At 32.3% G+C, this 15,362-nt stretch overlaps 3 protein-coding genes across 6 annotated transcripts; 1 reads left to right on the forward strand and 2 right to left on the reverse strand.

Annotated features, from left to right (window-relative positions):
* Positions 1-3,451: 3,451 nt before the first annotated feature.
* LOC115701142 (uncharacterized) lies at positions 3,452-7,737 on the reverse strand. Of its 2 annotated transcripts, XM_030628848.2 has the most exons (13): positions 7,473-7,737; positions 7,250-7,351; positions 7,102-7,175; positions 6,922-6,993; positions 6,761-6,789; positions 6,476-6,526; positions 6,342-6,392; positions 5,924-5,983; positions 5,743-5,825; positions 5,291-5,438; positions 5,098-5,148; positions 4,749-4,853; positions 3,452-3,823 (listed from the first exon to the last, which is right to left on the reverse strand). In XM_030628848.2, the coding sequence occupies exons 1-13, from the start codon at positions 7,544-7,546 to the stop codon at positions 3,677-3,679; spliced, it is 1,047 nt and encodes a 348-aa protein (XP_030484708.2). In that variant the 5' UTR covers positions 7,547-7,737; the 3' UTR covers positions 3,452-3,676. The 2 variants fall into 2 exon arrangements, with proteins under 2 accessions (XP_030484708.2, XP_060958473.1); XM_061102490.1 differs by lacking the exon at positions 3,452-3,823 and having other exon boundaries at positions 4,807-4,919; positions 7,473-7,727.
* Positions 7,738-11,707: 3,970 nt separating this feature from the next.
* Positions 11,708-15,362, forward strand: LOC115701395 (HVA22-like protein i). Of its 3 annotated transcripts, none has more exons than XM_030629181.2 (7): positions 11,708-12,121; positions 12,214-12,291; positions 12,374-12,472; positions 13,286-13,342; positions 13,427-13,490; positions 13,574-13,781; positions 14,117-15,362. In XM_030629181.2, the coding sequence occupies exons 2-7, from the start codon at positions 12,260-12,262 to the stop codon at positions 14,125-14,127; spliced, it is 471 nt and encodes a 156-aa protein (XP_030485041.1). In that variant the 5' UTR covers positions 11,708-12,121; positions 12,214-12,259; the 3' UTR covers positions 14,128-15,362. The 3 variants fall into 3 exon arrangements, with proteins under 3 accessions (XP_030485041.1, XP_060958475.1, XP_030485040.1); XM_061102492.1 differs by having other exon boundaries at positions 11,733-12,121; positions 12,208-12,291; positions 13,574-13,789; XM_030629180.2 differs by having other exon boundaries at positions 11,734-12,121; positions 13,574-13,789.
* On the reverse strand, positions 14,433-15,185 carry LOC115701396 (uncharacterized). Its single transcript, XM_030629183.2, has one exon. It carries the CDS (start codon positions 15,183-15,185, stop codon positions 14,628-14,630), a length of 558 nt encoding a protein of 185 aa, XP_030485043.1. The 3' UTR covers positions 14,433-14,627.

Genomic DNA, 15,362 nt, shown 5'->3' on the forward strand with positions numbered 1-15,362 from the left:
TTGACTAAAATGGGTTTAGGGGAAGGTTCTTATATATAGTCTAAAAAAAGTACAGGCTAACCAGGGGTACCCTCTATGCTAAAATGACTAACCTGTGAGCATTTCCTAAAACGGCAGTATGATCATGGCCGCGTAATCATACAACCACGTGGTCTCTTACGCTGGGCCCTACCTGTGACCCGTGATTATAAAGGTAAAATGCAAAAAGGGTTTTCTGTGTAATTTAGAAAATAAATGGTTTAATTAATTAAATAAATTTTTGGTTACTATATAGTATATAGTTGGAAATTGGGTACGTGAAGAATGATCTTGGGATCAGTAAAAAAGAAAAAAACTGTGTTGATCAGTTTTTCTTTGTTTTTGATTTTGATTCGGAAGGTTTCAGATCTATAATTTAGTAATATGTGATGGTTATCTTATGGCCTTTTATTATACGTAACTGACAATATAAAAATTTAGTCACACTTGTCAATTGAATAATATATTTTCTGAAAAATGAATAGATCAGCTGCACCGTACACTTATGTACAAAATAAAATTCTTTCTAATATACATTTTAGGGTTTTTTGGTACAGAAAATTACGGAGATTTGCATGTAAATAATTGTGAAAAATCGTGTTTTTATAAATACTAATAATTATATTAAATTTCAGTAAAAATACAACTGTAACAATAAATTGTAATTTTGTTACTATAGAACATAAATTTACAGAATCAAAAATAAATTGTACAGAATTTAAAAACTTGACACCAGAGAATTGTACGTGGTACCAGTTTTCTTTCAAACACTACTAGTCTACAGGGCCACGCCCAGAGAATGAAATTAATTAGTAAAGTATCAAAGATTACAAAAGCAATTGACTTAAACAAATTCAAACTCCCTCTAGTGATTTGTCGCGACCCTTTTGTAATCTACCTTGCTAATCTGATCTCTGAAACACATCAAGTAGTGAACTCCCTTCATCTATTGATGTGTGCTTACTTCCTCCCAAAGTAAATGAGACTTGGAAAAATCTTCTCCCGAAGATCCACACTTGTTCAAAGCTTGTCTTCAACCAATTTTATGAATAGTATGAGATCATATTAAGCAAACCAAAACTTGGTTGAACACTCTAGGTTTTTACAAATAAAACACTCTTCTCACAAAGAAAGATATTAAAATATGAGACTAGAAGAGATAAAATCGTTTTGCTGCTCTCTATGTCCTATTTGTTGGGTGTACAACCAAAGTCTCACATTGGCTAGAAATAGAAAGGATCTTGAGTATATAAGGATGAACACTATCTCCAAAGGAATGAGGCCTTTTGGGAAGGTGCCCAAAACAAATTCGTGAGAGCTTAGGCCCAAAGCGGACAATATCATACTAATGGAGATATAGATGGTATTTGACGGTCCTTACAAGTGGTATCAGATCCAAGTTCCAAAAATTAGCCATGTGAATGTATCCTCATATTTGCCAAAAACAAAGGATGTGAAGCTTGTTGTGATAGTCGACAAAGGTTCATATCTGGTTCGAAGGGATTTCGAATGTGTTGGAATCGAGGAATTTAGGTATTTGAAGGGATTTTGAATTTAGCTGGTGAAGGAATTCATCTAGCTTACTCAAGGAGATCTTGAGTGTTGGAATTGAGGGATTCGGGTTTAGATCTATAGGCAAGATGGTCCTTTGTTTGAGGAGAGGATTGTTGGGTGTACAACCAAAGTCCCACATTGGCTAGAAATGGAAAGGATCTTGGGTATATAAGGATGAACACTATCTCCATTGGAATGAGGCCTTTTGGGAAGGTGCCCAAAACAAATCCTTGAGGGCTTAGGCCTAAAGCAGACAATATCATACCAATAGAAAAATAGATGGTGTCCAACGGTCCTTACACTATTTATAGAACATACCAAACCTAAAGACAGCCACAAAAATGATTAGATGTACAAAACTATGTGTAAGTTAATGATTGGAGTTCATATTATGTATATGTATGAAAATGATTTGGGATTAACCCTATTTTTGAAATCCCGAGAATGTATGACTAGGATTATCAGTGCTTACTCAGGAATACTCGGAGATTTGGAATCTCAGTGAGTTAGCACATAGAGATAATAATATCACAAAATAAATAATAAAAAAAAAAAGTTAAACCAGATTCCTCTGAGTGAAATATGCAATTCTTACCTTGTTTAAAGGGAATGGAAAGCTATTCGCATCCATGCTATCTTTCCTATTTTAGATAAGGAATCCCTGTCTTACTCACGATGCCTGTCCCTGCAGGTTAAGTTTCTATCTCATTAATAAAAAGAAATTTACTAATATTTTAAATAAAAATTAGAACACAACTATAGTCTAAAATTAATCAAATCATATTACATTTACTTCATAATCCAAATAAAACTCAATTATATAGAAAATTCATGAGAAAATTACCATCACTACTCAAATTAATTTATAATGTGCCAATTGTAGAATAATATCATGTATATATATTTATTCAAGAATTTTTTAAAAAATAGACATCACTTTGCTCAACTACTATTTTATTTTTGGAAATAGTGATAATAAACATTATAATTATAGTAAGTATTTAGCTAGTTGTCAAAAAATTCTGAATTATTTTTGGTATGGAGTATAAGATTTCAATTAATTAGTTGTACATGAGTCTTTTTTATTATATACACAGGTAATTAACTATTTTAAATTTTATTTTTAAAATTTACACCACTAAAATGTCTCTCACAACCACAATATACACATATACATATAAAATTGTTATAATTTCTCCAAAATGTGGAAAGCAAAAACATATAAAGTCCTTATACATTTATATAAATATATGTATATATTATTATAAATTCAAACAAAAACATACAAACATTGAAGTGGGGTTTTGATGGTCAAAATTTGAAGAGTAATGAGTGGAAGTAAGAAAGGAAGAGCCACACCCACGCTTGCTCCTCTGGCAGAGGAAAACCATACTTGAGTCTTGAACCACCTCAAACCCAAAACTCACAACAAAGATCTTCAACATTTCTTTTTACTATTTTTAAGGAAAATATCACAACCACCAAACACCAAGAGCAAAGCATTCTAATCTTCAACATTTCTTAAACCTTCCATTTTCTCTCTCTCAATTATTTTCTTTTATAGTATTCGTTGCCTTTTGCTATACAAACAACTACTAATACCTTCAATATTAATACTTGTTGTCTTGATGTGCAGCGTTCTCTTATTAAAAAACAAACTTAATTAATAAATCTAATAAAAGTAAATAAAAACAATTCACCATATGATATGATGTGTATTATGGAACAAACAAGAAAGCACTTGCAACTATATACCATCATCCATTGGAACACTCCAATCACGGGCTACTTCGTCCTCAAATTTTCCTTTCATTTTTATTACTTGGTATACAAATATCAACATAATTTGTAGGTATGGTATCACGAGACACAACTTATCTTTTTCCAAACTTGTCTTCTTTTTCTTTATTTTTTCACCAGAAGTTTCATATATCTAACAATAACAAATACAATGTTTATAGCATACCATCATCTTAATTATGGTAATTATACTAACTCAACAAGGTACACCAAATAAAAATAAAATAAAAACACTGAATTTTTTACTAATTTGACACCATAATTAGTGTCATATCTAAAATAGTGACTAGTGTGTTGAACTGTCTTAGTGAGTTGAGCTTGAAATTTGGTTTTTGATTAAATTGGCCACATGCTGAGCAACCCAAGTTGAGCCAACCTCAGTGCAAGAGAAAGCATGAGTGTGGCCCTCTCTTTCAAGTGATAGAGAAATATCTGGGACCTGCCTGGAGATCTGTGTGGCATAGACAAAGTACCAGAAAAGCATAAACAATTAGTTGAAAAGTACAAAATGCCAAAAGCAAAAGTGGAGTTATAAAGAGGAAAACAAAAAAGGTTTGAAGGAAAACGAATAACTTCACCAACTATGAGCATTTAAAATGAGCCCTCTCTATTCTTCTTCCAAATGCTTGCCAACCCTTGTTAGTTGTTGTATAATCACCTCCAGCTTATTATGCATTAACAAAATCTACTCTAGGAACTTAAAATGAAAACTCAGCAGGCTTGAATTTCAATAACAAAGGGTGGACCGAGCATTTCGTGTCTATAGGAGACAACCCGCATCATGCAATGGTTGAGTTTGGAAGATTGTTCATGGAATAACTATTTCTATATATAGCATCTATAGCACATTCCCACTCTAAGATTATCTTATTTGAGAAGAAAGTAATGGACTTGATTCTCTATTAGTGTTTCTAATACGGCAGGAATAGCAGTCAGACCATTTGGCTGATCAGATTATGGTCTATGAAGATAGAGCCATATTGATATGCAGAATCATGAATGGTCATGATAGTCAACAACCTCCTATAAAGCTCTGAATTACCATTTTAATTTAACAAATGAAAGGAAGGTTATTAGGAATAACTGGCTACAAGAGATAATTACTTTAGATTGAACTATGTAATCGTTTAATAGAAAAGAAACCGAAATCTTTGATAATAGATTGGCCTTTAATTTAAGGTGTCTGAGACAAACTCCTTGTATAATCTAATCAGTTGTCAATGCCGAACAGTAAAATGTATTCATCTTCAGAAATTTCAGATAAGAAAAAAGAAATTTCATGTTCGGAGGGCCATAATTGAGCATGAATTTTATGATATATCATCTATCTAAAGTTTTGCAAGTGGTGATTTGAGTAATGAAATACCATCACTTACCTCTTCATACATTTGCAGTGGTCCCCAGTGATCGTCAATGCCAAACAAAAACGCAATTCTATGGTGTTTCTCTCTCATAAATGTCCAATCTGGAGTTTCTGAAAGCTAGCATAGGATGCCAATAGCCAGAAATTGACACTTCAATTTAATATTCCTATCAAACATATCTTACTAGAAACAGACAAGGATAGCTATTATTGTGAAGTTGACAGAAAGCAGAACAAAGAGTTGAACAATTTAGTCTATACATAGATCTTCTTAACATACATGTCAAATATAATGAGAGGTCTATACAATAAACTTGACTATGTGATAACCAAATATTATTGATCTCATAAAAATAGATTACCTTCTTGAATTCGGTCATTGCCATAAAGAGAACATTCCGCATTGTATGGAACTGCAAATTTCCAACATAAAACTTTCTAATCACATGCATACACAGACTATAAGAACCTTCATTATAAATTGTGGAAAGTCCACAAATAATGACCAATTTATATTAGAAAAAGTTAGAAATAAAGAAGATTCAATATTCTTGCCTTTGTCAAGTGAGAGCAAGTAACCTCAACTGCAGTACTAGACCATGATTTCCCAACAGATTTACTAACAATTAACCTTAAAGCCCAGCTTGGTAAGAATCCTAATGAAGCTACAATGGAACTGAGGACCACACTTACAACGGGGGACCTGAAACACATTCTTTCACGCTGTTAATCGCTTTGATGCTATAATATGGAATGTCAAACTAAAGAAGAAACCCCACAGAAGCAATGTGCAATTTGTAATAGGACGAAAAAATATTTTTACACCGAAATCACTCAATATGTCATTATTCTATCATCCAATGGAGCTGTTTGTATATGAACAAATGACAAGACTGATAACTAGTCACAGCAAAGTACAAAAAAGTTACTGCAGTGCACATGAAGTTGACTAGATTCCTTTTAACACATATTCATAGGAGAGAATAAAGTAACAAGAAAAGATATACACAGCAATCTTGCCGATGATAGACTGTTTCTGGGATTGTAGATCTAAAGCCAAAAATGGATACAGTCCGATGCAGTATAACACCTACAATGCTCAAAGAGGTGTCGAAGAGGTTACTTTCTAGAAGAAAAATATGATCAGCAACATGAACACACTAAATGAAATGAACAAGCAATCATTACCTGCTCTTGATTTCTTTTAAACATTTCAATACACATGTATGCACCGATTGAGTGCCCAACCTGCAAAGTAATAAATAGATAACAACAGCTTATATTCTTATATTGAGAGACGATCTTATTACAACTAGCAACACTGTCAGGTAAGAGAAACAAAACAAGGGAAAACACACTGTAAAGATTAGAAAAAGGAAAGAACTTTCCTCTCTTACTAATGGAAATAATATTAGCAAACATCATGCAATGTTTATTATAAGAACCTATTTTAGGATTCTTTATGAGAATCAAACTTTCATCCATAAACCTAATATGAAACTGAATTACTAATGCTGTTTAAACTATGTCCTCCAAAAAAACAGCTTATGAGCATTCAACAACACTTATAAACAACAAACAAACAACAAGATGACTATATTCTTACCAGTATTATAGGAACTTGTTTATTTTGTAACTCATGTTTGATGAAGTCTATCTGCAAAAGCATGAATTTAGATGGAGATTTGAAGGCCAGGAATTTGCTCAGAACAGATAAAGGGTCATGCAGAATGTTGTCACCTTATGATCAATTTGTTCTTGCAATGAGAACAACCTTCCACGTTCCGAATCCTGACAAAAAGAAAATTTGACATAAAAATATAAACAAGTTGTGCTGCACTTGAAGCTTTCTTCAGATCAGTCATAAAATTGGAATTAAATTTTTTAATTTCTATGGATTAACAAATTATTTTCCAGACAGCATCATCTTCACTATTGTAGTTTACAAAAGGCCAAACCAGTAAACATGTAACATACATGGTAGTACAATACAATGATATAAGGAGAAACTAGCAAATATAGTACCTTTTTGGTATGAGATATATGCCCAACAGCTGATCAAACACAGTAAAATGCAACAGATTAATAAAATAGCGATCCAAGCTCACAAATCATTCAGCTATGAATCTAAAAACAAATACAAGAAAAAATCAAATAAGAAATGTTGTAAGTCTTTCATTTCTTACCTGTCACGGACACACTTCCTCCAAGCCACTCATAAAGTGATTCAACAAATTCTTTATAAAATAGAACAGCACCTTCAAATAACCAAATATCCCAAATAAATAAATGAAATAATGAAATCATTTTGACTAAAATTTTACAGCCAAGCACCAGTACCCAATACTCAAATTAAATAAACATACCTGGATTTCCAGGGATCACTAGAGCATGAAATACTGGCTTCTCAGCAATAATCTCCAATATTTCAGTATCGTAACTAAAACAAAATAAATTAGTTACCAAATTAGAACAGAACTAAAAGAAATTAAAAAGTAAAAGGAACCCATGTACCTTGACACATTGCATAATCGAAAATTAGCAAGCTTTTTAGTTTTAGACTGCAGAACTTGGCGACCCATTTCGCTCACCACACAATATGATCTACTTTTCGACCTTGAAGATAAAATAAAGAACTGGGTATTATTCTAAACCGTGGGAATACAAGAATTATATTTAGAGAACTAACAACTTAATCATGGTGGTCAATAAACATTAATGTTTGAAGTAATTTTACCTGAAATGGCAGAAATGGAGAGAGAGCCTAATGGGTCTGGCAAGTGAAGAAATAATGTGATTGTGAAGTAGCATTTGTCTTTATTAATTTGTACTAATTTTATAAATTTCCATATTTATTAAAAGCATAATTATGGTGATTTGTTTTTGGTAAAACACCCCTTATCTGAATTCTGAGTAACGTTCGTTGAAACATGGGAGTCCTGGTAGTTAGGAATTGCTTAGTTTTTTTGGTCGAGCAAGAACTGTGCCTTTGTTTTTCTTTCCTTCTATTTCTTCTTCATAAATGGGCCTCAGCTTTTAAGCATATGGGCTTATCCAGTGAGTGAATGGGCCTGAAATGAGACTTAATACTTTTGAAGTTATCCCAATAAGCTTTCCTTACAAAATAATTGAAAAATAGCATTTTCTTTTATTTTGTTCTTTTAACAATACAACATTGTTAATAAAAATTAGGATTAATTGCGGAAAAACCTCTAATAGTTTTACTTTGCTTGCAATTAATCTTCAAAATTTAAATTTTGGCGGTAAAATCCCCAAAACTACAATACCGTTACTAATTTATAACTTCCATCCAAATTTAGTTGTTAACTGTCAGGTTGGATTGTCCACGTGGATACAGTATACAAGTGGTACAATTTTATTGGTCCATGTAAATAATTATATTAAAATAAATTAAAATAAAAAATAAAAAAAGATTATTTTTTATTTCAACCATATCATATTTTCTGAAAAAAAAAATACTTTTTTCTTTAATATTTTTCTTTTATTCTTCTTCTTTAGTCTATACACTGTCACCACCACCACCATCCATAGTCACCGTAAACACCACCACCCACCACTACCGAAACCACCATCATCCGTAGCCACCGTAAACACCACCACCCACCACTACCGAAACCACAACCATCCATAACCACCGTAAACACCACCATCCACTACTACCGAAACTACCACCACAACCTATTTTTTAAATCCATATCACACAAAAATATTAAACAACACTCAACCAAATTTAAATAAATCCAAATCCAACAAACAAATAAACACACAAATATATAAACAAAATCTCAGTCCCAAAACTCAAATCTGAAAACCCTAAATTTATTTCCTCCACAACCATTATCTTTTCTCATATATCAAAACAAATGACACAATAATACCCAAATAAGAATATCTACACACAAATATATCAAGAAAATTGCAAAAAACAATTATGAAAAACCTTAGATCTAGAGATATATATATATGCAGAGAGAGAGAGATGAGACCATGACAAATAGAGAGAGACAGACAGACAGACAAGGGATGCGACAAATGCCAAAAGTTCTCACATATACCTCGTGTACCACCAACCAAGCTAAGGATGATGACCTCGCCATACCCATTTGTGATATGGGAAATTGACCTGATTGGGGCTTTACCCACAGGACGAGGTGGACCAAAGTATGCAGTTGTGGCAATTGACTTCTTCACAAAATGAACAGAAGTCGAACCTCTGGTTTCCATCACATGCAAGAAGGTTCTTGATTTTGTCATCAAGAACATCATATGTAGGTTTGGAATTCCAATCAAGATAATATATGATAATGGAACTCAGTTTGATGGAAAACTATTCACTGATTCTGTGAAAGGAATAAAATAATTAAGAGCTTCTCGCTCGTATTGAGGCCTCAAGTAAATGGGCAAGTAGAAGCTATTAATAAAACCTTGAAGGATACTATTAAGAAGAAGTTAGATGCTGCCAAAGGAAGATGGGTTGTCGAGCTACCACAAGTGCTCTAGGCCCACAAAACTACAGAAAAAACAACAACAGGACACACTCCATTTTCATTAGCATTTGGCTCAGAAGTAATGTTACCTATAGAGGTTAACATTGCGACCCATAAGCGTGAACTCTACAATCAAGAGCAAAACCAAAAACTTCTAAATATGTCTTCGGATCTTCTTGAAGAAAAATACAATGAGTCACAAATAACTAATGTTACTTATCAATATCGTATCACGAGGTACTTTAACCACAGAGTTCGAAAGAGGTTGTTTAAAGTAGGAGATTTGGTGTTGAGACGTGTATTTACAAACATGTAAGATCTAACAGTTGGAGTGTTCGATCAACCCGAACTGGGAAGGCCCGTACATCATTGAAGCTGTAATTAGAACCGGGGTTTATAAATTAACTTGGCTTAATGGCTCGCTAATAAAGAATCCCTAGAATAGCGAACATTTACCACCTTATTACCAGTAGTTTATTATGTAAATGTTGTATTAATTTTTGTACTGATCTATTATTGATCTGAATAAAAGTTGAATTTTTCAAGTTATTATAAAGTTTTATTTTCTTTAAAATTACTTGGGATCATATATGTGTGTAATAACTAGATTTCACTTAGAAATGAGAGAGTCAAGGAAGAAATTAAGAATAAAAAAATTATTTTATTTATTTTATAACTAATTTATTTTTTTTTATAATTTTTAAATAGTTATAGTAGGTGTATTAATATAAACGTGTCACGTGTACAATAGTGTACATAAATGCAGTTCATGTTAGCAGTTAATTATATTAAATGGATGACACATTAAATTTGCAAACGGTTTAATGATTTGGCAGATTTAAAGATATTTGATAAATTTATTAATATTTATAGGTGAGTAATGGGAGTGGAGTTGTAGGACTAGGAAGACTAGTTTTAATACTTAAATTGTGAGGTTTGAAGGAGGGTTAGTTAGTTATACTTGTAGCGTGGGACCTGGTTAGGCATACCACATCATGGAGGGACATTTTCAAGGTATTTGGTTATTAAGGATTTTTAAATTATTAAAACATAGGTTATATATTGTATAATATCATAGCTTATATTGTATAATATATAATACAAACACCAATTTATTTAATTTTTGGTTAGACTAGTAAAACAGGTCAAATAAGATAACACGACTCGAAATTTGCAAGACAATTAATCGGTTTGAATTTGTCTTTAATAAATTTAAATTGTGTTCGAATTGACATAGTTAATAAAAAAATTAATTTATTAATATTTTATTTAAAGTTATTTTTGTATTTTAACATACGTTTTAAATATGTTACAAATATGTCTTTAATATGATTTGACATATTTAAACAAAAATATATATATAAAGAAGTTATATGTGTTGTGTTGTATTGTACGTAAAACTATTAATAATATTTAGATTTTATTTATTTGACATAATTATTAAACTGATCGTATTCAAATTTATTGTATACTTGTAATACATAAATCTTCATACAATATGAATATGACCCACGAAATACACCCTATTTTATTTTTCAGTCAAGACCAATTTATTTATTTATTTTAAATGTTGTAAAAACTAAAAAGAAAAACGACAAAGAAATAAGTTAAGGAAAATGCGGTATTTATTAGTTGTATCATGGATGTCCAACAGTTCTAATAATTGACGGATTCAATGACAAATAATAATTAAATGAACATTAATTAATTATTTAATTATCAATGCTCTTTAACATATTTTATAAAACTATGTCAATAATACCCCTCAATTGTATTTAAACATTTTTAATAAAGTTATATCTATATGTATATGCTGCTCGTTAAAAGAGACACATATTAATTATAAACTATGAATAATATAAAGAAAAAGATAAGTTTTTGCCTTAGAATTTTACTTTTCCGTTGACTCCTTTATTAATTATTCCCAAATTATCTGGATGATTCAAAAAATTTCAATTTTATTATTTTTATTGGAATGGAATTGTATACTCTTTTAAGGACTATTTCAAATAAGATGGTAATTAACAAAATTTGACTAAGTCTATACGTATTTTATTAGTATTGTTATAATCTTTTTTTCTAACCATGCCCTCTGATCTCTCTTTTTTTCCTTAGAGAAAGACAACACATGAAAATAATTTCAACTTTTTTCCAGAATAAATAACAAAAACCAACCACGTTCTATAATTAAAATTGACTCACGAGTCATGATGATCCATCATCACACCACTCATCTTTTATAAACTCGTGATGCTGTACTTTTAAGTCATTTTACTTAGTTTTTTTTCTTGGGGGACTTGTAAAAACTTAACCAGCAGCAAATATTAATAAGAAAAAAAACAAAAAAATCCAAATCTCCATTCGGAAAAATTAAGATAATGTCGAGAACGTGGGTATATATATATCTATATAACTATATTTATATATAAAATGACAAAAATACCCTTGATTGCAGAAAACTTTAACCGCCAAACGGTAAAGGGGTTCGTTTTCTCCTTTGAAGAATCACAAGAAATGCCTCTCTCTCTCTCTTTCTCTCTCTAGACTCAGTGAATTGCGTGCATTTTTATAAAAGAAGCGTCCACTGCAAGAAAACTCAAATCCCTCTCTTTTTTTAATAATATTTATTATAAATATAAATATGGAAGAACAATAGAAAGATTAGTTTTTTAAGAGAATTGATCTCATTTCCTTTCTTCTCATTTTCATTTACAGAATCCAATCCCCTTCTCCCAAACGATTCATACCCATTTCATCTCTCTTCTTCATCTTCATCTTCTTCTTCTTTCCTTTTTGGAAATTTAATAAACAAAAAGTAATAATCTGAGTCTCTGGATTGGATTGGACTGAATCTCGTTACTTCCCGTCTTTACAAAAGGTAAATGCGTTTTTTTTTTTTCCTTTTGGAATGTTAATGCATGTTTTACTGATTCGTTTAATTATTGAAACTAATATTTATGGAAGTTGCAGTGATTATTTCGATTAGTGGTGAATATAGAAAACGAGACATTAAAGAATGTTGGGGGAGTTGATTTCCAGAATCCTTGTGTAAGTTCTTTCAATCTATTCGTGTTTTTCTTTTCTTTCTCTTATGGATAAATCTTGAAACACTTTTTGGATTGGGTTATAGAATGGTTTTTGGGTATGCATACCCTGCGTTTGAGTGTTACAAAGTGGTGGAAAGGAACAGAGCCCAAAATGAAGAACTTCGATTTTGGTGTCAATATTGGTAAGAGCGATTCCCTCATTCTTCAACTGAATTTGGAATTTTACTTTTGTTTTTTTTATTTAATTGTTCTTTATCACTGATTTTCATGGAATTTGTATATGATTCTCTGCATTAACTCCGGGTAATCAGCGATTAATTTTTAAACAAATATAATACATTTTAAAATGAAAATAAAGTAGAGAAACAGCATATGATTTGGTCAAATATTTAGAGGATTTTATATGATTAATTATAAAAAAAATTCGGCATTAGACATGGCATATTCTTAGGAAGTTATCACACATTGGTTATGAAAGTAATTAATTCAAATTTATGGCCGTTGATGATTTGTGAGAGATGATGTAAATTTAATTTTAATTGCTTATGAGTGCAAGCAATTAGATTAAAAGAGGGGGTGTAAGAAAGAATGAATACCAAAGAAAGCTTATTGAAATTGTCTTATTCATGGGTTTAAAGTTTAAGCAACCAGAAATGGGATTTAGGTTTAAGAGGAATGAATGAGAAAGATTTTGGGAATTGCTTTCATGATGGGTGCAAGCAATCTAGAATATAATGTACAGTAATTGATCATAACTCAAATGCTCAATATGTATTTTGATACAGTAACCGGCATAAAATAGTAAAGATCCTTTTTTTTATTTAATTTTATTTTTTTTGGAACCATTGAAAAAACATATGCATAAACAATAGGTGTCTTTATCTATCATGTATCAACAAATGCATTTGTTTAACCTCTTTAACGTATGTTTTAGGTCAGTATGGTCAGACCAAAGAATAACCTTGTTTTGCTAATTTTAACTGAAATTTTTGCAGGATCCTTGTAGCCATTCTATCAGTGCTAGAGAGAGTTGGGGACATATTCATTTCATGGTATTACCTATAAATTTTCGTTCAATAAACTATGCATCTGTAGAATTTATTGGATATCTGATGCTGATGATTTTTTTTTTTAAGGTTGCCCATGTATGGAGAGCTCAAGCTGGCCCTTTTCATCTATCTTTGGTATCCGAAGACCAAGGTAAATTAACAGATTCAATTTAGAGAAGAGCATTAAGATGAGAAATTTTGATGATTTTGATAAATGTATTATAATTTATGTAGGGATCTGATTATGTCTACGATGCCATATTACGGCCTTATGTCACAAAGCATGAAATAGACATTGATCATAAGCTACTGGAGTACAGAGCAAGGGCCTGGGATTTGGCCCTTTTCTACTGGAAAAACTGTACTGAATTGGGCCAGACAGCATTCTTTCAAGTCATACAATACGTTGCTGCTCAGTCGGGAAAGTTTGGCAGCCATAATGGTACTGAGGTAGATTTCTAGTTGTCATTTTCCTTCTTTCTTTTATTCTCAACTAATCTTGTTCATTTTAGGTAAGAATAAGACTAATTCTATATTCTATGGCATAGTACTAGGAGTTGGGAGACCAATACTTACCTGCTCACATCAAAATATCCATTCACGGATTACTTTTGATAGTTTATAGGTTCCCTAGCTAGTTGGACAGAATCACGAGAAGATTCAAGAAACTTCATTTTCTACCTCATTCCATGTAACACAAATTGCTGCCTAGGAAATCTGAGTCTGAAAATAGACATAATAACCGAACCACTAAACGAAGTGATATGACTTTTGCAGAAAAACGATGAACAGAGAAACAGAACAACCAACCATGCCACATCTGATACAATGAAATCTAAGATTGTTCAAGTTCAACCCCACAAAGAAACAGAGTATGTACATATTGTAAAAGAATTCATGGCTGAACCTGTCAAACAAGATGGTGGAGTTGCTCCTACTACTAACTCAGAAGGTGGTCTTTTTAACCAAGCTCGCCAAAGGCTTAGGCGATTCAAACCACTCAGTTAGAATTTGTAACACACAAATACTTGTACAAAAATCAACTAAAAACAAATAGGATAATTGGGTTCAAAACTTCTTACTCATTCAAATGTAGAAATTCATTTCTTTCTTTCTTTTTTTTTTTATTTATTTATTTTTATTCCTGTAATATATGCTGATTTCCATTTTATAAAATCAAAAAAAAAAAAAAAGATGGCTTCTTTTTACTAGTGATTTTCATTACAATTTCTCACCCAAGCAAAGAAAAAACAGAGCATGAAAACGTAATTAGAAATTATAATCACCGTTATCTGGCCGAACGGACTCGAAGGGCAATGAGAATCCGATCAACGGCTCTGATCAAAGTAGGAACTACGACTCGTCTGAAGAAGCCGAGACAAGACGTGACGGGGTTGTGAACGGCGGCGAGCCTGACCCAGATACGGCCGAGGAAGTGTGAGCCGTTGGAGCTGGGAGAAGAAGACATGGGCTGGAGGTAAGCCCAAGCGGCCTGCTTCACGAGCCGGTTGCGGATAGAGATCTCGTAGCCGGAGGAAACTGCCGTCGGCGAGTTGATCCCGACGGCGGAAGGGGAAAAGGGTAAGAGGTCTTTTAATGAAGTGTAAGGTTGGGAAGAAGAAGAAGAAGAAGAGTTCTTGAAAGAGATGAGCTCGAAGTCTAGGGATGGCGGCGGATGAGCCGCGTAACCATTTCGGTTTTGGATTGGGAAGCTTGAGCTGTGGCGAGACTTGGCGGCGGCGGCGGCTGGAAGAGAGAGAGTGGCTGGGATGACTGAAGAAGTGGATATAGAGTTACGGCGGCGGAGATTTGAAGTTGGTGGTGGTAGCTCGGCGGAGTTGGCCATGGCTGTGTGATTAGTTATTTTAATTATATTTAAATTTTCGAGAAGAGAGAAAGAGACGATAACAAAAAGCCAAGAAATTAAGGAAAAAAGAAACTATGATATAACAAAGAATGCTTTTGGTTTTCGTTTGGCTTTCTTATTTTTGGTTTTTGCTTGTTTTTCAATTATTATTATGCC

The sequence above is a fragment of the Cannabis sativa genome, chromosome 8 (assembly GCF_029168945.1).
Source record: "Cannabis sativa cultivar Pink pepper isolate KNU-18-1 chromosome 8, ASM2916894v1, whole genome shotgun sequence".
In the NCBI taxonomy this organism is placed as follows: Eukaryota; Viridiplantae; Streptophyta; class Magnoliopsida; order Rosales; family Cannabaceae; genus Cannabis; species Cannabis sativa.